Source organism: Lasioglossum baleicum, chromosome 5, assembly GCF_051020765.1.
Source record: "Lasioglossum baleicum chromosome 5, iyLasBale1, whole genome shotgun sequence".
Classification (NCBI taxonomy): Eukaryota; Metazoa; Arthropoda; class Insecta; order Hymenoptera; family Halictidae; genus Lasioglossum; species Lasioglossum baleicum.
This window is the reverse complement of record NC_134933.1, coordinates 15,470,210-15,493,282: the sequence shown is the minus strand read 5'-3', so window position 1 is coordinate 15,493,282 and position 23,073 is coordinate 15,470,210. Positions and strand designations below refer to the sequence as shown.

Sequence of the window (23,073 nt, the reverse complement as noted above, 5' to 3'; positions counted from 1 at the left end):
CAGGTACGAGGGTAAGGATTTCAATGGGTCTGGCCGTGTTTGCGAGCTGACGGGACTTTCGGCGACGAAACGGGACTTTCAGTTTCCTTTGGGCGTCCGCGAGTGCAAGATCGTACGAATGCGAGTGCGAGAGTAACGGTCGCGCTGGCACGCGCGTGAAAGTTTTCGTTTTCGTCTCCGAGCGCTCAGCTTCCTCCGTACACGGTGTCGATCGCAGGATTGACTGGGACAGACTGATTGTTAGTTCAGAGGCACCGATACAGATCAAGGTATTTCACGCTAATCTCGAAAATGTATACCGAATTTTATTCGATGCCCATAGAATACTGCCGCCACGACCCTCGACCGATTATTATTAATAAATGTCCTCGCATCTCGATCGGACGACAACAATCAACCCTTCCGATCCCGATTAAGATTCCAAGCTCTTCAATCCATCTCTATGCCATTTCTCTAATGCTAAATCGTTCCTAATAAGAAAAGTAACAATATTCGCTTTTAATATTACAACACACCCTCCTATAACGCGGTACTCTCATAATGCCGAGCAAAAATTGCGATTTGTACCAAATTTAATTTAGTTTGATCTGATCTGAATTAATCTCGTTGTAGGAGGGTTGACTGTGTTGATAAATAATTAATAACAAAGTAGTGTCTCTTGTCACGTTAGGAGAATTCCAAGAATATACATTTACAAGAAAAATTTGTTACTGAAACACGCGTGAATTGCATTTTGAAATGGTTGCCTACTATGTTGTGTTATGAAACCCGTATTTCGATGGCTCGGTGTTAACGAAACCGGAGAATTATTGTTGCTAAACACCTGCGTATCGGCTAATCGAACGGTAGAAAGTTGCGGGTCGATACGATTAAGAGGTGCGCACTGTTGTGGCTCGATCATAAATCATGTTGATTCCACCGGGACGGCACCTGCATCGGCTTCGTGTGCGATGATGTTCAGTAATCAACGCATTTACTCATTCTTCCGACTGCTTTCTCAGGTGCAACGCAGCTGACTCTTTGTCTTCGGGACAATCCTCGTTCGATTCCCTATTCTTCCATCTCTAATTCGATGTACAGCTGTAACGAATCCTCGACCTTCGTCAGATTAAAATTACTCGCAAATGCGATTCACGATTTCGCTCGTGAACCGTAATTCGTTCACGCCCACCGAAGTCTTCCGACTGTTTTGGCTTGACGATATTCCCGATAGCAACCGATTAAACGAGACGGTAAATCGAGTCGGTGTTCGATGAAAAGAAGGAGAGCGTACCTCCTCTGTCGTGGACAATGTTTTGGTCAAACCCGTGGTTCGCGCAGGCCATTGCAAAAAGTTCGTCTGGTATCACGGTGGTTACAGCAGGTATACACGCGCACTTTCCATCTTCACTAGGCTCGGAAACTATTGCTCGGCCTCTGGAATCTTTCGCGACGAACAAATCAAAGGAGACTCGAGTAGCAGACTACAATTAGTTTTAAACCGAATTTTAATGACGGATTTTAATGAGGTTTGCGATTACGGGTTAATTTTGAGGAATACATTGGACTCGTGGATCGATGGTGGATAGGATCATCTTCCTATTTCTTTCCCAATACCAGAAGTGCCTAGCGGTCAAACAGAAGGATTTCAATTGTTTTTGGGAAAGTATTTACGTGCTTCCTAAATTGGTACCGTTGGTTCACGCGTTTAATAGGTGTACCGAACAACTCGGAAAAGTCGTTGTAAATATTTCATCGACGAGCAAAAGCTGCGATTACTTTGCGCGACCCTCCGTGATGACGAGGGTTACGAAACGGAGTGAGTCTTGACAGGATGGCCATATGTTAGAGTCGAAGGACGAGGATACAAGAACATGAGACGATCAATGGTCCACGAGTCATCTTGCAGCGGGTCGAAAAGTCAGGGTCTGTCCACCAGTCGATCTTTCTCAACCACCGAGCGCGTCCTCCGGAGGAATCCTGGTCGTCCGCTTTCGTGATCCGTTGATCTTCGCTCTTTTCGTAACTTAAATCGGTCGTCGCGTCGGGTTGCGCCTCTTTGTCGATGGCCATGGACCATCGCCACGCTTTTCTTCAGGGAACACAATCATTCGAACGTCGAAAACAATCGAATTCGAACGGGTCAGGCCGCTAGAGTAAATTGTTCGTTAGAGCCATTAGAAGGAAATAGGAAGTGTTTTAGTGACACTTTCAAAGAAAATTATTATTACGCCTGCGAATTTAAAGCGGTTGCCGTGCGCGTATCGAAGCAGGTAGTTGTTCAAGGTGTACAATGGAGCATTCGGATCGTGGTAGAAGGGAACGACGGATGTAAACCGAGGCGCCATGTAATTTAGCTTTGCTCCGTTGATTGTTGCACCGAAGTAACGGTCCATTCTTGCGATCATTGTTCTCGTTGAAACGATTCGCTGCTCTGTAGAGTTTATAGTGTACGTATGGATGCACATTAGACAGCGGATTTTCATGCAAAACAAGAATTTTCTGCCTGAATTGCAACAAACTGCAGTGAAATAGAAATTTATTTTCTGTCTTAAGGGAGTAGACTACTTTTTCCAGGATTGCATTCGCGTTCTCATTTCTCAATGATACAAAGATGGGAGTTTTCAGTAGTCGAAAACGCTAGATAAAAGATCGATCTAGGGCGCTATCGCCCTCAAAAGTCATTTGCATTATTCAAAAGCATACAGCTGCGCATGTACAGTTACTCGAATTAATATATGGACGCTCTAAAACAGACGATAACTTTTTTAATATTGTACTATAAAATTTTTTTCAAAAATAGCAATTGATCGGAATCGTAGAAAAAATACTAAAAATTGCATTTTAAAATTTTCTTACGTGGGTTTATATTTAAATTTGAAAAGTTTTAAAAGTACGTTTTGTAGGTCTGTGTCAATTATATGCACTGTGAAAGTTTCATCAAAATCGGTTGATGCGGGAAAAAACGACAGGCATTGAAAGATGTAAGAATTCTTAGATATAGGCAAAAAATCTGCAATTTTTACTATCTTTGAACGTTTGTAGCTCATTGCAACGTCGACCGATTTTGACGAAATTTTCAGAATATGTTTAATTCACACAGATCTACAAAACGTTTTTTTTTTATTTTCAATATATGTAGGCCCACATAAAAAAGTTTCAAAATGCAACTTTTAGTATTTTTTCTACAATTCTTTTTACATCCTGTAGTAAACTAGTTGCTCTAGCTTCCCAAAAAAGTTCAAACCGTGTAGTACAATATTTAAAAAGTTATCGTCTTTTTAACCGACTTCGAAAAAGGAGGAGGTTACTCAATTCGATCTGTATGTAATTCGAGTAACTGTAGCTATTTTCATAGCTCCACGCTGCCGAATAATGCAAGTTACGCTTCGTAAACGAAAAAATAGCTAGATTGATCTTTTATCTAGCGTTTTTGACTACTGAAAAACCCCATTTTTGTATTATCGAAAAATGAGAACGCGAATCCCGTGCCTTTGCAATCCTGGAAACGAGTCTCGCGCCTTAATATGTTTAATAGGTTGAAAATAATATAACAGTATTTCAAAATTCTTCTAATATTTTGGTTGTTCTAAATTACACCTACGCATTTTTGTCATAAATGCATATAATCCGCTGTCTAATGCGTATCTACAAACAGCTTAATTTGAAAGATCGATAGTTCTTTCGAACGAAATTTTTCTATTTAGTGCATAAGCTAGTTGCGATGAAATTGGATGCTTTGTTGAGTCCTTTCGTTTAGTTAAAGAGTTAACCCCCTATTGGCTTCGCTCATAGACGAAGAAACGCCGTGCCGCACCGTTGCGCCGTCACCAGCCATCGCGAGATCTTTCCGTGGCACGTTTCTTATTCGGAAGCAGCGACTCATCGCGCCGCGTCGCGTTCGCTTTCTAACTCCACATACTTCCTGTTTGCGAATGTACATATGTATATGTAGATGCGATTATCCAATGTCAGAGACGAAGAACCAAGCTGTTGGTATTTGAAACGCGAGACAAAGTTCGACTCTCGTTTAATCATCGGATCATAAAGTGGACCATAAAGTAGAATTTCCTCTTCCTCGGACGATGAACCAATTTTTAGAAGACCCAAAAAAGATAGAATCAATGGGAAACCAGGGGGTTCTCCGATCGTTTTGTACGGCGAACCGGTTTATATCAGTCGCCGAGCCATAAACGATAGGATAGAATCGACGACAGTTGCGTCACGATCTCCAATCTTTCTCTGGTCGTTAAACAGATTTTTATCGGGCGTACCCGGAGTCGTAAATAATAGGATCGATCGATAGCTAAATCATTCGCACCGTCTCTGAATAACGATTCACTTGTTGACCATCGAGGCACGTATGTGGTCGCGAACTGACCAGAGAAGAGAGCTGACGTAATCCACGGTCTGGCCAATGAATATGGAGACGGGAGGCACTGTTCATTGCCGCGAAGCAATTGTTATTTTTGTACTTTCTCCGGAGGAAAAGAAAAGCTTATATTGCCCCGTGGTCGTACGACCAGGATGTCCGAGTACATTATACGTGCGGGTATATAGGTATGTAGGTGCAGGTATAGGTATAGGTGTAGGTATAAGTATAGGTATAGGTAAACGTATACGTGCTCGAGCCTGTACCGAAACGTGAATCTGCATGCATGAAAGTTGCTCCTCGCCCCGGGCTGTTTTGCCTTTCTTGCGGCTCCCGAAGAAAATTCCTGTTCGGGGTCCCATGGATCCGTGCCCTACATTTCGCCGACCTCAACATTGATTTCGTATTCTAATGAACGAGTGGCGGATGTTCGCTCGCCTCGTATTTCTCTCGATTTTTCGTTTAGAACTCGACGAGGTTTCCGATGAAGTTTCGGCGACAATTTCTCCGCCTCTATCAATCTAATTCCGAATTTTACGGAATTCCAGAGGCTCTATCGTCCAGATTCTGCAGATTTCTCGGCACTTTCCTATCGCGAACGGGAATTATCTACTGGGAGGAATTCTTGGTCTCGGGGATTTTCGCACGAGTTTTATTTACTCGAAAGAGACCAGTCTCCGCTGTGACACCATTCGCAAACCCCCGGAGGTGTCGGAACGTTTGGTGGAAGGGGAAGGGGGCAGGTTGTGTCCAGTCGATTAGAAATTACACACGACGCTTTCGATGCCGTGAAAGTGGCCATGGGAATCTTTTTCGGATAGCTCTAGACGGCCGCTGCGTCAGAGACGAGTTCGTTTCTTTTCGGGTCGAGTCAAGTCGAGTCGATTCGAGCCGAGTCGAGCCGGGCATTTATTTTTCGAGACGTGGGGCGATGTGTTTTCATGGGACGGCCCTGAATGAGTGCGAGTGAAAGTTCGCGAGTCAAATATTTTTCGCGGCTCCGTTTCGTGGACCGTTCGCGTTCCCGCACGATCTTCCCTATAAGATAAAGTTTCTACGGGGCCGCTTCTTCTTCTACTTCTTCTTTCTCGATTCAGCGCGAGAGGCTCCCATTCGACTAACTTCTTGTCCCTCCTCTCTCACTTTGGGAAATTCTCACGACGACATCTACGCTCTATCTCTCCGTTGACCAATAAATTAACAATTGTCGATATGATTATCGTACATGTAAAAATTAACTCTTGTTGTCCCATATCCGCTTGGACCAAATTTTATTGGGATTTTCAAGATCCGGAAGGGTTGGAAGAGTTTCGATCAGCCACATTGTTGAGAGCTGAAGCTCAGTAGTATAATCGTTAGCTATCCGTATGTAATTTACAGTTTGATCATATGGGATTTTGAAAAATACATCGAAACCGACGAAAATCGTTGCGACAGATCGCCGATCTTACTCGCTGGAACAATCTCGGTCCGTTAGCGCTGGTAAGCGACCAAAGAGGATCGAGAGGGTTTGCCTACGATCGCCCGTTGAATTTGGTGTTGTGAAACCATTTAGAAAGGACTGCGCGGCCATTGAAAAAGAATGCAAAGTCGAGAAAACGGTTCGAAGACGTAAATCGGCAGAGAAAGCAAGAAGAGGCTGAGTCCGAATTGTTCGAATGTACCTCCGTTGTACTGTATGGATCCTTGCGGGGGTTGATCGATCATTGTACTAAACTGCGAGAGGTGTTGTTGCGTTTCGAATCGTTCGAGTTACGCGGTAGTCTTGTAACGGGTTACAGGAGAGCGCGATCTAATTGATTGCGCGAGAGGTTCTCTCTTCCCTGTTCGCCGGCTGGTCGTCTGTTTTTGTCGGCTCTCGATCCGGTCGATTCGTCAAATTAATTTTCCTCCGTTCGCTGATGCGGGACACGGTCCGGCACGAGCGACTCTCGAGGAAAAACCTCTGTCGATTGCGCAATCTGTAGCGTAGCCGCGGTTTCGTTTCCTATGTCGCACAGTGGGCCGATTCTATAAAATAGGTGGAGTAGGTTCATGTCATAAAACAGGTTAAATCATGTCTTTTCGTAGGCTACCATATCCTTTGTTTCAGCTACACTGATAAGCACACAGATTTCTATCTTATCTCATTTTTTAAACGAATATTTTCTTGCCAATTATACGTAGATGTTGATAGTATCTGTTTATGCTTTTACCTTTTATTCAAGTCATAAGATCAGTTTGAAATTCATAATGCATAATTAGATTTGTATCTGATCTAATTGTTTAAACGAATAATAGTCGAGTTCAAGTCAATGCCTGTCCGAGGTAATGTCACGTTCTGTTCCTAAGCGAATATTTTCTTGCCAATCAAACATGGATGGTTTCTACTAAAATTTGTTTATGCTTTTACCTTTTGTCCAAGTCATAGTCTGTGTGAAATTGATGATGTATAATTAACAGAGACACGAATTTTGTCCAGCTTTTTGGAATTCTGGGCCGCTGTGCGTCGCGGCCGGATCGGCCCGCGGAGTCGTGGATATCCTCTTGATATCGAGCTTCTGTGGCCGATCGCGCGAGTTGCATTCTTCTCCAAGCACAGAACTTTTGTAACGTCAATCGACATTCCAGGGTGCACCCGTGTGTAATACGTGAAGATCGTTGGAGCGGTGGCGTAGCCACGTGAAAGTGGAGGCGCAAGTGGTGCAACAGGCGCAAGAGGTGCAAGAGGTGCAAGAGGCGCAAGAAGTGACGGAATGCGGAGTACCGCGCCGGGGCGCTACAGCCTGCACCGCTGATCCAATGGGTACTAGGTAATTGGAGTACCTGTAACTTGTGGAGTAAACAGGCTACTTTGACACATCGTGTATCGTGCGCGTCGATCTCCGCTCTCCTGCTTGCGAACCGCCTCGCGCCTTACAGAGGCCCGCGGAATGGAATCACGAAAACCTGGACAAAACGTGTATTTCCGTTGATTCGACGTCATCGATTACAAGCAAAACTGTTCCAGGTTTCCTTTGTAGAGGATGCTCCAACCCTCAGGGTTCTCTCAAGAACCGAAACTTTTCACACTTGTTCTTCGACTTTTCTCTTCGAATGCACATTTTAGCAGGGCTTCGGAGTCGTAGTCGGAGTCGGAGTTTGGGAGTAATTGCTGATCACTGGAGTCGGAGCCGGAGTAAGAAAAAGCTATATATATCGACTCCCGGTGTCGGAGTCAGAGTCGGAAGAAATTATATCGACTCCGACTCCAACTCTGGCTCTTTTGTTTATAAATCATCAATAGATTTATGTATACATAAATAAATTGCTAACATTCGATCTACAGTATAGACGTATTGTACATGTATATACCTCGGCACTATGTAGAGGAGAAATAGTTAAAGTTATGGTAGTAGTATTTTCTAACTATTTCCTGAAAGTGAGAAAGTAACAGTCGTGTTGCGTTGTATCAGAGTTATCTGTTCGATATTCTCAGACTTTAATACAATATTTCAACTATTTATTTAGTTTTATTACAACTCTTAATTATTTTGAGTACATATTTTTTCAATTTGGAGAGTCAGAGTCGGATTCGGAGTCGGAGGTAAAAAAAGACAATGAGTTGGAGTCGGAGTTGGAGTTAAGAATTTTGACGAAAGGGAAAATATGGGGTGAAGATGATACGAACCTTCATCGTACCACTAAGAGCCACTAAGCGATGGTAGAACGAATCGACACCAGCGTCACAGTTACCGGAACGACGAGATCCGACTCGATTCGCGGAGACAATTTGTTTCGACTCCCGATAGGAATCGTATTTTCGGCTAGTCCGAAATAAACCGTCCCCGAACGTTTCACGAGCGCGTTTAGTTGCGATTCCGCGGCGAGATAACGATCACGATGGCTCGTTTAGCCGGCATTATATTACAGAAATATAACATTACCCTACATTCCTGCCAGGCCGGCGCGGAATGTCCTGGATAACGTAACACTCGTTCCACGTTGTCCAATTTCTTACGTGATCATGACGAATGTGAAAGCGACCTTGAAACATGGATCATCCACCGCATCAATACTAAACGGCTCGTCCGACGAATATCAGCCAGGGAAGAACGACCAGCGACCGATCCGATCCGACCCGAACTGAACCGACCCGACCCGACCAATAATTCAACCGATCTTCCCGAGTCAACAAGTCCGTTTTCGGTTGAAAAATCACGGAGCCGCGGTTGGCCGCGCCGATGCGGCGCGACGGACGTTATCCGGTGCCGATGGGTCCCGACCTGGCCGCGAAATTAGAATTACAAATCCTCGGATCGAGCTCCCCGCCTGTTCACCCTGCTTCGGCCGGGCCCAGCGAAAACGAAAGGCACCGTGCGGCATTAGAGTGACGAAACGGCCGCTTAATAAATTCTTGTGAAACCTGTGCGGGCGATAATGAATCGAACCGGACAATCCTTCTGCTCGGACACGGTGTCTACAAGAGTTCCCATCCCACGGATCGCAAGTCCTTCCTCTTCTAGCTCGAGACGAGCAAGCAATCGTGCGTGGGAGCGACGTTTTTATTTAACAAAAATATTTTACCTTGCAAGGAAACAAGATCTACGGTGAGTCATCTAGGATCAATCTCTCGGTCGCTGGTCAAATAATTGCTTTGGTATTGAATTCGAGGAGAGTATCAGAGAATTTTCGAGCAGCACCCGAATTCAGCTGGTACGAAAAGAGCGTGTTTGTTTCGCGGATCGGTGATTCCTCAACATTTAGCGTTCGAGACGATCCTCGGGGTGTCGAATCGTTTTTTCGATTACGCCACGTTAAAGGTTAGTCCTGAATATGGAAGAAGGGACCGGCGACAAGCCGAGAATACAATGATCTCGCCCGATTACCAGCTGCGGCGCGGCCCGGCGCGATATTGTGCACCGTGCAGACGTTCACGATTGCGACACCTATAAGTTCGCGTCGAAGACAAAGGTGGTGGAAAACGTGAGAGAGACGAGAGGGGCGCGCGAAGACCGGTACTCGAATGTCCCGAGGAATCCAGGTTGATCGTCGATCAGGAATCCAAAAATACGCGCGCGTATGCAGATATGTATATCCGTGGCCCGGCGCTAACACGGTCACGAGAACGAAATCGTTTCCGAAAAGGACGTCGAACGTCCTTTACGATCGGTCGTTTCTCCGACCCCTTGAACTGCGAACAATCGAATTGGTGGCTGGAGGATTTGTTGGATGTGAGATTTCCTTAAGGTCTACTAGCTTTTATTGTTCTCCCATCAGAGTTGTGTTGAATTACAATTGAATTACATCACGAATTATAATTACGAAGTAATTCAAGTACATTGTATTCAATTATTTTGTAATTCGAAATTCAGTCACTTCATTCAATTAAATTACAATGTAATTTGTAATTCTGGTCCCTTATTCAATTCAATTACGACGTAATTCGATTTTAAAATTGAAGCACAAAGTACAGTGTAATTATAAATTATATATATATAAAAAGAATAAGAGGTGGAAGAAAAGAAAAAGATTAGTAGCATCGATGAACATGGTATTATTCGTACATGCATACTGTGTGATCAAAATTAAACTTGTTTATTACGTCCGTTTCAGAAAAGACATGCAAATTGTAGAAAGACATAGGACAAAATTACTACAGAAAAAAGTAACGCTATTTAATAGAATGGACAACAAGGACAAGAACATTCTTCGTTATTCACTTATGGCAATTGTCAGCGAGTTTGAAATTACTATTTAATGAACACTCATTGTTCAAATCCCTTGTCACTAAGCTTGCTGCATTTTCGAAGGTTGGTCATCGTCGCATAAGAAAACATCCTCATAAATATAAGCATAAAATTGCGATAAAAATGAAAGATATTTTTCACATTAAGCGAGTAATGTACTCATTCAGTAATTTGTATTAAATTGTATTTCAATTACATTTTACTTCAATTATATTTTATTTAAATTACATTGTATTTCGATTACACTCGTGATTCGCGTAAGTAATTAGCAATTAAATGAAGTGAATGGTTTGAATTATGTAATGCAATTACAATGTAATTCAAATACGATGTAATTCAAATACGATGTATTTAAATTAGCACAACTCTGTCTCCCATCAAATCCTGCTCTCCTGTAAAATTTGCACTTTGTATCGTCCGATGTTGTTCCAGTCAACAATTCAATAATTAAATTAACAATAACGAACAATGCTGGATGATAGAAATGCAAATTTTACGAGAGAACAAAAGTTAATATCCACCAATTCAATTAGTGGAGACCGCGCTTTTCAATTTCAAAGGAGCGCTCGACCGTTCAAATGTATTTTGTTTGGACTTTATTTGGGATTCGCAGGAGCGCCGTCGAACAACGGGAAGACAAAGAGGGACATTGAGATGTCGTTGAAAGCCGAGGAAACCGAGAATGATAGCGTGCACTGTTAGTCGGCTGTCGGGCACTAGGATAGAGCATGCAGCGGTGGTTGCTAGCCCTGGACGAGCCAGCGTCTAATCCATGCGGTAGCATCCTAGTCAACCACGAACCATCGCTGGGGTACGTTTCCGCTCACGTTCTAGAAGCACCCCGTACAATCGCAACACAGAATTCCATAGGCGAAACGAGAGAATCAAAAAATGATTTGGCTCATGTTTCTCACAATTGATGCAAACAGTTTCTACTTTTCATAAAGATCCGCAGTCCATTCATAACATACATGTTCAGTAGATTCTCTGCGATATCTTCGTAACAAGTCTGACTCGATGTTACAGTGCAAGGAGTTTGAATTGTTTGAAATGATCGTCGCGAGTTCTCGCTCGGTATCATATTCGCGAATATACCATGTTGCGACGGTATGGAGATTGCAAATTCGACCGAGGCGAGTCGATGATTGGTGGTACTGCTACATAGGTGATACCGTTGGACCGTATCAGGGGATGCTGGAACGCGGGAAATTCTGTTCCAGTGGCGTGATCGCAACGGCCTTGGCAGTTCCAGCCGGGAACCAGAATCAGAATCAGAATTTGAACCAGAACAGCCCCAGAACAGACGGCGGCGGCGACGGTGACAGGGACGGCGATGGCGCAAAGCTGGCTTTACATCTACCGAACGAGCGGTACGGCTGCAATCCCGACTGCAGCTTGTATGCGGTGCCGAGGACCGAGCTGCACGAGGCGGAATGGTAAAGGCCGTTCCTCGCCAGCAGACCGTAAAATTCAATGCAAAACGTGGCTTGGGCAATACTGGCTGTTAGTCGAACGAACTTACACCGTTTACTTTTGTCGCGTATCGCTTAGCCGAACGATCGGGCTCGCTTGATCTTGTCCATTGATCTTCCAACGCGACTAAGGATACGTTTACATCGCAGCTGCGATCGAACCTACAAAACGTGTCGATCTTCGCTTCTATTATCGCTCTCACCTTTGATCGCCTGTCGCAGCTGCGACAGAAACGTATCCTAAAGTTTCCTTGTGTATCGTGAACGGAGGGCAGCGGTTAGGCGTCGCGATTGAAGACCTAACGATACTCTGATCACACAGGATAGAGCCTGACTCGATAGACGCTGAGTTCTCGAGATTCGTGGCCGGCTCGTCGGCGGCGACAACGACCACGAGGAACAACTCGAGAAGATGTTGCCGGACCTCGACCAGTTCCGGTTACTCCAGCCATTCGCCGCCGTTGTCCGGCGGCTCGTACTCCTGTTACGCGTCGGCGATTCCTGGCCAGGCCTTTTTCCGAACCGTTCCCCTCTCGATAAAGGACCAGTTTGGTGGAGGACTCGCCGTGATTCACGAGAGCGAAACGATCCCGCGCCCTATCTGGCCGTCCGCGTTCCCCGGCCCGCATGAACTCTACCAAACCGACGAGAATCCCGAATACGATGGTAAGTCAGATATCTGAGACGCTCGTCCTCGAGAATACTCGGACGGTTATTATCGAAGAATAAACGAAACTTCGAGGAATCAATTTTTTCTATATTTCCTAATTGTTGTTGTGCAATTCTGACGCAGCCCTGTACGCCTGTTGTGGTTGCGGTTGCGCGTACGCGTACTCGCATTGCGATCGGGACTATGAGAAGACGACCAGCACGTCGGCGCACGAGATCCTTCTCGAGCTATCCCAAACTCTGAACTCTGTGATAGAAGGGGAGACGGCGATGACACCGGAGGAGATCCTGCAGAGCATCTCGCACAAAGTGACGCAAGGTATCGGCTTGAAGAGCGGTATCTACGAGTACGTGTACCATCAGAACTCGTCCGGGAAGTTCTTGCCTGGGAAGAAGTCGCTGCTCAGCGACAAGAGCTCGTCCCTGTTCAGCTGCGGGAACCGGACCGGCTCGTCGCGAATCAATCCGGTGAACTCGAAGCTGTACACGAACGCCAGGCACTTGTACCTGCACAACCCTGGCTGGTACACTTCCGTGTGCACCTGCGAGCACGCGCACCACAGGTTCTTGTCGACGTCCTCGTCGTCGTCGAAGGGCGACGAGGAAACGGGAATCGGGAACGCCGTGGAGAAGAAAGGGGTCGCGTCCCCGGTGTTCCAGACGGACTGTCAAGGAATGCCGACAAACCGGGGTCAAGTCGCGCGAAACAATGCGAACGAGCCCGTTTCCGGATTCCGAGTGATCGGCTGCGGCTGCAGCTGCAACTGCAACTCAAGCAGACCGAGTCGCCAAGCCACGAGAAACGCTTACGCGAATCGCAGAATCGGCCAGGACGCGAAGGAGACCGTCGGACTGAACGGGGAGAAGGAGAACCGTAATACACTCCGCCACGGTGAACCAGAATACGCAACGGTGAGCGAAAACCGTGGTACCGGAAGTCGAACCGCGGAAGCGGCGAACACGCGTGAAATGATGGGTCTATGCAAAAATAATGGTTGCGGTAGTATCCGGTGACTCGACGCAACGTTTCTCCTTCTTTAAAATCGCGTTTCTCGTCCGGGTTGATCCTGATCCTATGTTATACCAGTTTCCGTATAATGAATACTCGATTTTATAGCGGTTTCGTCCCTGAATGCGATCGTCCATTATTTTAGCATATGCTCCATGTCGATATCGCTTGTTGGATAATTCGATTCTCTATTATCGCCCCGACCCGTAGCAAAATTACTCGAGTTCTCTCATTGTTGGTGCGACTTGAGTCCAGCTTTGCATAGCATCGGGTAACCAAGAAGCGATGCTGAATACCTATGCTGAAATAATTGCTTAGACGTTAAGGATACAGATTTAGCGGAGCGGTGAAGATCGAGGATAGCGGCGAGGTGAACATCGCGGCAAAATCAAAGCAATGTAATTAAATGCGACTGTATACAAGTGGAGTGATGACGAAAGCATAGCGGTGCACATAGAGACAAAAATCTACGTACCGCTCTCCTGAACGCTACGCTCATCTCGCCGTTCCACTATATTCTCGTACTAACACACAAATGGACAATCTCGAAATCAAAAACACGTCGGATGGAAGAAGAAGTAAAATATCGGATCTTGGTTACCCGATACTCGTATCGGTTCTTCTTCTTCTTCTTCTTCTTCTTCGAGAGAGAGAGAGTGAGTCCAGCGCGGTTTTCTACGTTACGATATAGATTTTGAACGAGTATTCACAATGTCAATGTAACCAACGTGTCAAGACCGATGTTTCAGCAGCTGGAGTGCAGTGACGGCGGTTCGTCCAGCGAGGGAATAGTCGTCGCTTCCGGCAAAAGCAACTGGGACAGTCGGTTCCGCGGTTTCGCCGGAGACTTGGACTTCACGCTGGACGTGTCTCGGGCCGAGAGATTGGGCCGAGCGATCGCGAAAGCGAAACGGAAGCGACAATGGTGCAGAGCTCTAACCGCTTTCTTCGGACTAGTCTTCTTTGTTTTAAGTGTCGTCATTGTCTCGCTGTCCGTCACGAGAGGCCGTAAAGCGTTTGGAAGCATGTGACCGTTCGACCATGGAAACTATCCGAATTCGAAGTATCGTTTAAACTCGGCTTGATCAACAGTAGTTTGCCAATCTTTTTACTACGCAACGCCCATTTCAAAGTTCTTCTTCTTCAACGCTCCCTTTGGGTGCATCGTCTCTACTATACGAATCTTTCAAGCACGGTTGCACTTTCAAAAGGTAGACTGAAGATAGGGTAGTTAGAGACGAATCTCTATGTTCGTTAATGATAGTGGTCGAGCGGGGAAACTGTGTTTTACATTTTTTCGAGGGTGACCCTTGTCGAGGATCTTTGAAATGCAAAAATTACGAAGCTGGTCTAGAACTGTGCGGAGTCAAGAATATTTGCATACTTTTATCAATATAAAAATTCATATACATATATGTATATATATATACGAATGGATGTGGAGTTCTGAATCAGTCTGTAATCCCGTCATTAAATCAGAAGGCTTTTCCGACGGCGATTATTGCAAAAAAAAACCATTGACTGACACACTCTCGCTTTATGTAATTCTCAGTACCTTATACCGTTAAGTGAAATTAGCAGGGTTTAAGTCCTGTTAGCAATATGTGGCTGTGACCATGTTCTTATACATATACGAATATCGATATACGACATATACCCCGATAAGAGATCGTGTGTACCGATTGCATGAGAATCGCACAATTAAACATTTTAACGAATAAAAGTATTGTGTTCACTTTATGTCGAATAATCCGCCCGAAAAATTATTAGCGTACGATACATTGATAAGCAACGAAAAAAGTAAAAGTTTTCTTCAAATCTTGTAGCTTAAACTTCGCGCCATAATAAAAATGTATATTCAGCGCCACTGGACGTAGTGGCGAAACGCTCAAACTATCGTTAAGGAATGATGACGCCATCTGTCGATCAGAAATGCTTACCAGTTTGAGCGTTTTGCCACTTGCATTTTCATTATGGCGCGAAATTTAAATCTGAAGATTTCAAGCAAACTTTTAAAGCAAAGAAATAGGTAGAACACAACTTTAGTCAATTAAGTAAAGGATAATACTGTCACTTCATTCATTCGTTAAGGTCTTAAATCATTGATTACTATATTCTGTTACTTTACATCTTCTATTGTATACGTAAAACATAGAATAGTGTGAATATAACGGTTCCTAATTTATGAAGACACTAATGAAATTGAAATGTATGGCCGGAGCATCGTAAAGGAGTCGAATAGCGTGTAGGACACACACTGCCGGCCTAAAGTTTGGAATCACTTCCTGATTTTTGATAAACTTCGAAATGCTCGATCGTTATCATATCAAGTATTAGCTACTTGAATAATATTTCTCACAGATTCTAACATTTTCTTATATCCATAATACTCCTTTATAATTTATACACCCGGTGTAAGACTTTTCTTATAAACATCCTGTTTCTCTGAATGTAAGCCGTGATTCCAAACTTTCGGCCGATAGTATAGATTTATCTTTCCATGCTGTTGATTTCAGGGTGTTTCTTCACAACGTTTATTTCATACATTTTATCTCGCAGTGAGATATTACAGATTGACGAGCTTAATTATTGTACATTCGCAGTAACGGTGATATAAATGCGTTCAGTCGGAATGCGTAATTGGTCGCGAAGACGGCGAAACGGTGGTTGCTATCAAAACGCTAATCGAAACGATTCGAGGTTCGTGGACATTAAAAGACCGATTGGTAACAAGAACCGATAGGCAAACGACGATGCGATTGTCGTCGCGTGCGTACCCTGACCGCTGGTTTTTGAGCACTTGCAGTTGCCCGCTTTGCAAACAATATTATTCTGAGCGGTGAATTCCTCGCTCGGGTTATTTTTCGGGTAGACGATCTCGGTGGGCAGACGGTTGTTCGCGCTTTCGATTTTGCTGGACGAGAGCCTCATCGAGCTCTTTCCATCCGCGCAGGTTCCGTTTATGACGACGCGTTCCGCGGCGACCACGTTCACGCTCGCGTTCGAGAACACGCAATCCTCGACGAGCACCCTATCGCCCTCCACCAATAACTGACTCGGTTTCTGCAAGTGAAATTTCGAGCGAACGATCTCTACGTTCGAGAAGTACGCGAAGTTCAGGGACTTCGTGACGGTTTGGAACTCGGTGTTCTCTATACGCAGAGTGCCGCTGCTTGACTCCGAAAAGTTCAACCCCTCCGCTTGCTCGACCGTGACATTGATCATGGCGAAATCGGTAATTGCGATGTCCGTGAACCGCTCCTCGAAACGACCGATCCTCGCGTTCTCGATACGCAGCGATCCGATGTCCTGCACGTGTAGAAACGTGTCGAGCTTGATGATCGGTATCCAGCCAATCTGCGACAGGATCAGCTTCTCGAGCTTCTTCGACGTGACGTACAGCTCAAAGATCAGACGGTCGCGGATGTTTTGCACGATGATCTCCGTGATCTGATTCGCTTCCGACAGGCTGGAGAAGTGCAGGTTCGCGGATCTACAGTACAACAGCCGCAGACTCGTCACGTTCACGAAGTTGTACCCGTCGGGCAGAGCGAACTCCTGCAATCGAAGAACAAGAACAGAAGATTCGCGGCTTGTCGTTCGATCGGATCGACGAATTCGCGGCGGATCAATCATTCGAAAAGGAGCCTTACCTCGTTTCCGACACACCGACAAGTCACTCTCGATTCCTTGTCGATCTCGCACTGTTCGTTGATCTTGCTTGCGGCTCCGAGAATCGCCGCGAACACGATCGGCCCGACCACACTCTTCATTTTTTTGCTCTCTTCCAATTCCACTCACCAGGACCACGATTCAAAGGTAACGTTCCCGCGCGTTCACGTACGATCGTCTTTCGACGTCCGATCGATTAGATTTTTCAGAGCAACGTCCCTTCTCGAGCAAACGTGCGATCAGTCTGGAGCAGCCGGGAAAAGGTCGGATCGGGCGGGTTCGAGTCCGCGTTCCGACGTAGAACGAAACGCGCCGACGTCTGGCACCGAATCAGGATCGGTCGATCGCCGGAATTAAGATGGACAGTTTGTTTCGCGCCGCGCGCTTTTACGCTGACAATGAGTGACGTGCTCGACATTCGATTTAAACGCGTTCCGTCCACTAAACACGCCCAACTAGTTGTCCTACACGCACCCGATTGTTTTAGCGTGCGCACCAACTGTGTACCAACACTACGGCAACCGGTTGCACGGCCAATCGGTTTCGCCACTTCCACACCGGAAGTGCCCGTCAGCTACAACGTCCACACGATGTCAGCCGGACATCGCTGTGCCACACCGTGCCGCGCCACGCCAAACCGCACACCCTGAGTCATGCCGTTTTTCACCGCAGATAGAACCGAAAATTATCAAGAAATCGTCCTCCGGTGTCTATCTGTTAATCGAGTCGGTTCTACTTCCGTCGTTTCGTTCTCGCCACCGTCCACTCGTTGGGAAATCTACGAAGAAACAATCAACTGGAACATCCTCTGTATTGCTAAACAAATATATTTATTGTATTTCGCTTAATCCTACGTGACGCGATCGATGATACCGCTTGGCCACGATCGCTAATTTGCACTTTCGTTCCGTTCGATGGGAGTGTACTCTGGAGTCGCGTCGATTATTCGGAAGTATATCCCGGGACGCATCACAACCGTTTGTACTATATCACTTTTTTGATCACGCTTTTCCTCTCCGGCGTGACGAGCTCCAACGGCACTTTACCCTGCCGATTCGACATAGTGGTGTGGCCACCGGCCTGGATCAGCAGCCAGAACAATTCTCGTTGCCTTTCCACGGGGACGTTGTTCGAAACGGTGGCTGCAGCGTGCAGAGGAGTGTCGTTATTGTAGTTGACCGTGTTCACTAGGTCGGCGCCGTGCTTCTCCAACAACACCTATGAACCGAACGCACCGCGACACTGTTCAAAACCTGGACGTTCACTCGAAACAATTGTTCGCTCGGTAGATACCTTGACCAACGCAGGATCCGTGGTTAAAGAGACTGCCATATGCAACGCGCTGTCCCCGCTTTTTCGTTCTGGGACTCTGGGGTCGGCGCCGCACTCGAGTAGCAGCTTCACCGTGGCCACGGACGAGACACCTTTCGTCAAGGGCTCGTGGGATTCGATCGCCACGTGCAGAGCCGTTTTCCCTGCGAAAAAGAAGCGCAAATAGTTCGTTCAATGAACTAGAACTTCCGACAATTCGAAGCACAGCGATCGTTCCTCGACCGTGCGTTTCTACTCCACACGCTGATGTCTGTCGAGATAACAGTTGCTCGCGATCGTCTCGAGGAACGAACGCTGAGGATAACCGTGCTAAGACTCTAACCGTCATAGTTGCGCTTCGACAGATCGAACACCCTGTTCCCTTGCTTCGTTCTCAGCACCAGCAAGTCGGCCATGATTTCCGCGTGGGAGTCTCCTTGCCCCGCTACCAGGTGGATCAGCGTGTTACCCTGCAAGGAACCCCGACGGGACAAACGTTAACGACGTGTGACTGTAAGTGTGATATTAGATTGCACAAGTCCCGGGGAGGTTTCTATTTAGAAACTTGAACTTTTGATTTTGGATCGGAGCCTATCCAAAGCCAATTCTCGATAAAAAGAGAAAGGAACCAGACATTTGCGGGTGCACAACATCTGACTCGGAGGAGTTTCAGGGGTTGGAAAAAGATGGCGAACGTACGCGGGTGTTGTACAGTTTTTGGCTAACGTCGATGCCCTTGTCTAACATCGTGGCGGCCAAGTATCCGGCGACGAACGCATATTGCGGACAGTTCAAAGCTGCCAAGTAAAGCGCGTCCTCGTCGCGATTGTTGGTGTAGGAGAGCACGTCTCTCGGAGTGCGCTCGACCAGCGGCGCCAAGTAGGCGAGTTTCTTCCCGATCTCCTCCGGATTCCCCACCAAACACATCAGAGTTCTGTCCCGAGGAACGAGCAGCAAAGCGTACGACACGAGTTAGAAATCCGTCTGAAATAATGTCGTTCCGTTTACTTTACTCACGTGTAGCCGTCCTCGTCTCGCTTCGCTATTTCCTCCGGGGACCACTTGAGCAAGCATCGCATAGCGCGTTCCACTTCCTTCGGATCCACGGCATCCTTCAGCCTCTCGCTGGCCTTTACCAACGGCAACTTCAACAACGGCCACGGTATAATGTTGCTGTAGAAACGAAATAGAAAGATCTCCTTTTACTCGTTGATTTTCCCTACCAGCGAAATTGAAAATTGAAATTGTTCAGGAAGATATATTTTATTTTTAAAAAATATGTGAATTAAAGCAATCTCATATATGCCAAATGGCTCCCTATACTTCATTTGTCAAAAATAAAAATGAACACAAATAAAATGAAATTATTATTATTTTTCATTATTAAACGTTAAATAAAAAATATAAAAAATACCAGTCAATGTGAACACTATATATTCTAGTACCAATATATTCTTATTACAGTCTTTCTATTGTACCAATAGGAATACAGCTACGAAAAAGAGTCATATATTCAATTGGCCCGAAAGTCATTATCGCTAGTATGCCGTGCAACTTAAAATTTGTTGAAATATACAAAAGCGTTCATTTACTGGTGCCCCTTTATTCACTGGTGCAGTTACCCTACTCACCGTCGCATAGAAGGTCTCGCCGAGCTCTCGAAGCAGGCGACTGTTTTCGGTATTTGCAGATCGTCCCGATTGTTCGTGAATTTCGGCGTTTGAAATTCGCCGACGCTTTGCCTACGCTGGCGTTCGGAAAATAGAAGTTGCGCTGCAATACCGCTCACGCTGTTCAAGTTGTTCATGTCGTTCACGTTCTTCATGTTGTTCACGCCATTCGCGACAGGCCGAACGGGATTGGTAACGAACGATTGCGGAATGCTGGGAAACTCCGGTTCCGTCGATCCGTTGTGATAGCCGTTGGTAGCGTCGCTGTGAACAGATTTGTTCTCCTCGGTCGCGTAGTTGGGAACTGCGACGTCTATTTGGTAATCGGTCCTGGCAATCGAGTCATCGTTATGGGGTATTCTGTACTCGGACGTACTGGGAGCGTCCGAATTGGTTTGATACGGGTTCGGGACCTGGATATGGATCGGGTCGGGGTTAGCGTTACGAGAAACATCAGCGATCTTCTGGGGCCTGATTCTCAGCACTTCCTCGACCAGCTGCAGCTCGTTGTTGTCGATGGTGTCGCAATTCGGCGCGTCATCGAGGGACTTAACGCTGTCCGGAATATTGCAGTTCTCCTCGAGAGGCTTGAAACTGTCGTTCCAGAAGGAAAAGTTGTCCAACTCGTCGCCCAACACTTCCTCGATGCTGGAGCCAAGAATTCCATTGACCATCCGGGAACTAGGCCTGTAGTTGGAACCGTTGGGGCTGTAGGCTTCTCCGTAGGACTGGATCGACGGCGAGGAGTACGGGGAGATGGAAGAGCATGGTGAGAGCGAGTAGGTGTTTTGTTCATCGAGAGAGAGCTGAGGAGTCCTGTGGCACGTCGTGGCGGCAGCGGTCTGCGAAGTTTCGTGATTCGTGACAAACGAGCATTCAGGAGGAATAGCTACGACAGCGTGTAATCGCCGTGCCTCGAACTTTTACGCGAGGACAAATGTGTTTCTTGGTAGGTATGATTCGCACGCGGACTCTAGTCGAGCAGAAGTTTATCTCCTTTATCGGAGAACACAAAGTTCAGCAGGATCGATGCAGCCTCCGGTCTCTTTTCATCCGCGGAAACTAGTATGTATCTAACGGGACGGGATGCGACAAAACCGGAATTGAGATTCGCGATCGCGTCGCGTACTGCTTACTACTTACCACGGGAGAACCGAGCGGGCTCTGCAAATGATTCGATTTCTTTTGCATCCACGGGCATTCCGCGCAGGACACGTAATTCGGGTGTTGGCACTCCGAGCTCGAGATCACAGGAGAGTCGTGGCGTGACGCCGCAGCGGTGGTCGTCGTTGCGGGATTGTCGATGCTGGGACAGTATTGGGCTGATTGGAGATCGCCTCGCAACACCTTCTCCAACAGCGCGGTATCGTCGTCTCCATCGCAAGCTAAATCGAAGCCAAACTGAAATAGAACTATGCGGATCAATCGGTGAACGGACCGAACGATAAGCACGATCAAAACGCGACACCGCTTTCAGGTGAAGCAAGGTGAAACGTATGAAAGACTCACCTGCGCGCTCGCATCTTGGATTCCCGAGCATTCTTCGTTTTCGATCTCGTTCAAGTGGTAGAATAGCGATCGAACGTTGGCCTGCAGCTGATCGAGACACGCGGTCTGTTCGTAATCGAGAAGATACGTTTCGTTTGTTCTCGCCGGTTGTTGAATCTGCTGCACATTGTATGCCCAGTCGTAAGGATTGTCTCTGGACCTTAGCACAACCTGCGACTTCATCGGTCCGCGGGCTATCAACCGATCGGTACGATCCGCGTCCTCCTGTTTGCCATTCTCGTTGCCATTGTCGTCTTCGTTTCTGTCGCTGCGATCGTTGTCGTTCTCGTTGTCCAAAGTTATGTTCCATTTCTTCTGGCGATCGGATCTTGTCGATTCCCCGCGATCCGCGGAGCCGATCTTTTGGCCAATCTCGCACGAGAGCCGGAGGTTGTCGATCCTCTCGATGATGCCGTCGAAATTATTCGACGAGCGAGGCCCGGCCGAGTTTCTTGGCAGCGCGCTCGTGTTCGCCATCTTCAACACTGCTTCCGAACCTCGAACGTTGTTTCGATCGCCCCGAGAGTACGATGCATTCAGGTAAAGCTAGTCTCGGCGACCTATAACGAAGAAGAACACCGTGGTCTCGCAAAGTAGACGCGACTTCATCCTATCAACCTAATCTTTTCAAACTTCCCGCCTCGGCTGGCCGGAACTTGCGGTCGCACCATCGAAAGACTACGCCGATGCACACGAACCTACCGCACGAAAGTCACGGACAGCTGCGTGTATCGCTGATTTGGAAAAAAAACGAAAAACAAAAAGAAAAACAATCGATAAGAACAAATAAGATGCAACCGGCTCGCTAGCCGCGTTCCTTCCGCCACGTTAGGGGGAATCGCGGCTGATATACGCCGAGCCGCGCCGCGATTCCTGGCTCGCGATGACATCAAGGGAGCTGAGAGCTGAGAGTTTGCAGCTATCGCGGAACCGGTTGTATGCGTGCGTAGCCAAAAATGCACACAGCCGGTGCGTTTGCATCGCAGTCTTGTGCGTCATAGAGTTGGTACTGAGCCGAAGCGAGCACGGACCACCGTCCGGCACACCGCGACTTGTAGAATCGAGGTCGCTTCGTGGCATTCGACTTTCTTCAGCTCCGGGCCTGGCTAACGTCTACTCGCCTCGCCTCGCCTCGTCTAACCTCGACTTGGATCTCTCTTGGCTACATACTACATAATACCGATGATCGATGACGATGATCGGTGACGAGAATGACGCGCGGCAAACACTTGTTTCACCAAGCACTCTCTCCGAAACGCTGGTCGATCTTGCACGCAAATAGAAAGAGAAGTGGAACAGTACCTGCCTCGCTGGTTTGCAGTGATGCGACCGGTTGAAAGGTGCGCGGGAGCCTTGCGAGGCGTGTAGTCGTTTCGTTTGCTCGCTACGTTCTGGAAAGCGACCTCTCTTGCCTGGACAGTCGTATCCATCGATGGTGTTAGAAATCTACGACTCGAGCCAGTCTCTCGCGGCTTGCTGCTCGATTACAGTACCGCATCGCTAGCGATAGCGGCTACGCATGCGCGACACTCAATGACGTCTGTCCACCATTTGCATTTACACACTGATGCGTTTCGAAAATGCTGGCGAACAATTGTCGTTGCCACTCCTCGGCCTTAGCGCCCAACTACTAAATGGCTAACGTCTCGCGCCGATCGCTAGC

At 46.8% G+C, this 23,073-nt stretch overlaps 3 protein-coding genes across 15 annotated transcripts; 1 reads left to right on the top strand and 2 right to left on the bottom strand.

The window, feature by feature from the left end:
• The first annotated feature begins 57 nt into the window (after positions 1-57).
• Positions 58-15,122, top strand: LOC143208986 (uncharacterized). Of its 11 annotated transcripts, none has more exons than XM_076424064.1 (7): positions 58-269; positions 6,962-7,143; positions 10,673-10,870; positions 11,280-11,495; positions 11,854-12,197; positions 12,325-13,112; positions 13,946-14,110. In XM_076424064.1, the coding sequence occupies exons 3-7, from the start codon at positions 10,788-10,790 to the stop codon at positions 13,973-13,975; spliced, it is 1,461 nt and encodes a 486-aa protein (XP_076280179.1). In that variant the 5' UTR covers positions 58-269; positions 6,962-7,143; positions 10,673-10,787; the 3' UTR covers positions 13,976-14,110. The 11 variants fall into 11 exon arrangements, with proteins under 11 accessions (XP_076280179.1, XP_076280174.1, XP_076280170.1 ...); XM_076424059.1 differs by having other exon boundaries at positions 64-269; positions 13,962-15,122; XM_076424055.1 differs by lacking the exon at positions 6,962-7,143 and adding an exon at positions 9,926-10,122 and having other exon boundaries at positions 69-269; positions 13,959-15,106.
• Positions 15,123-15,281: 159 nt separating this feature from the next.
• On the bottom strand, positions 15,282-16,998 carry LOC143208996 (uncharacterized). The gene is made up of 2 exons (XM_076424093.1): positions 16,863-16,998; positions 15,282-16,767 (listed from the first exon to the last, which is right to left on the bottom strand). Exons 1-2 carry the CDS (start codon positions 16,980-16,982, stop codon positions 15,883-15,885), a joined length of 1,005 nt encoding a protein of 334 aa, XP_076280208.1. The 5' UTR covers positions 16,983-16,998; the 3' UTR covers positions 15,282-15,882.
• A 6-nt stretch (positions 16,999-17,004) lies between these two features.
• Positions 17,005-23,020, bottom strand: LOC143208975 (uncharacterized). Of its 3 annotated transcripts, XR_013009019.1 has the most exons (10): positions 22,713-23,019; positions 21,372-21,970; positions 21,006-21,263; positions 19,824-20,704; positions 19,210-19,365; positions 18,892-19,126; positions 18,536-18,662; positions 18,175-18,356; positions 17,736-18,099; positions 17,005-17,659 (listed from the first exon to the last, which is right to left on the bottom strand). XR_013009019.1 is itself a non-coding variant. In XM_076424012.1 (9 exons), the coding sequence occupies exons 2-9, from the start codon at positions 21,885-21,887 to the stop codon at positions 17,866-17,868; spliced, it is 2,589 nt and encodes an 862-aa protein (XP_076280127.1). In that variant the 5' UTR covers positions 21,888-21,970; positions 22,713-23,019; the 3' UTR covers positions 17,005-17,865. The 3 variants fall into 3 exon arrangements, 2 of the variants coding, with proteins under 2 accessions (XP_076280127.1, XP_076280129.1); XM_076424012.1 differs by having other exon boundaries at positions 17,005-18,099; XM_076424014.1 differs by lacking the exon at positions 17,005-17,659 and having other exon boundaries at positions 17,997-18,123; positions 22,713-23,020.
• Positions 23,021-23,073: the final 53 nt, after the last annotated feature.

Excerpts from the sequence above, each read along its gene's own strand:
- LOC143208986 (XM_076424053.1), top strand. The coding sequence starts at position 10,788 with ATGCAGCGGTGGTTGCTAGCCCTGGACGAGCCAGCGTCTAATCCATGC. Across the intron at positions 10,871-11,279 it reads AACCACGAACCATCGCTGGG|TGGCGTGATCGCAACGGCCT; the intron begins GTACGTTTCCGC and ends ATTCTGTTCCAG. Across the intron at positions 13,113-13,958 it reads GTGAACCAGAATACGCAACG|CAGCTGGAGTGCAGTGACGG; the intron begins GTGAGCGAAAAC and ends CCGATGTTTCAG.
- LOC143208996 (XM_076424093.1), bottom strand. The coding sequence starts at position 16,982 with ATGAAGAGTGTGGTCGGGCCGATCGTGTTCGCGGCGATTCTCGGAGCC. Across the intron at positions 16,768-16,862 it reads GTCGGTGTGTCGGAAACGAG|GAGTTCGCTCTGCCCGACGG; the intron begins GTAAGGCTCCTT and ends CTTCGATTGCAG.
- LOC143208975 (XM_076424012.1), bottom strand. The coding sequence starts at position 21,887 with ATGGCGAACACGAGCGCGCTGCCAAGAAACTCGGCCGGGCCTCGCTCG. Across the intron at positions 19,127-19,209 it reads CGAGACGAGGACGGCTACAC|AACTCTGATGTGTTTGGTGG; the intron begins GTGAGTAAAGTA and ends TCCTCGGGACAG. Across the intron at positions 18,663-18,891 it reads AAAAACTGTACAACACCCGC|GGTAACACGCTGATCCACCT; the intron begins GTACGTTCGCCA and ends GGTTCCTTGCAG.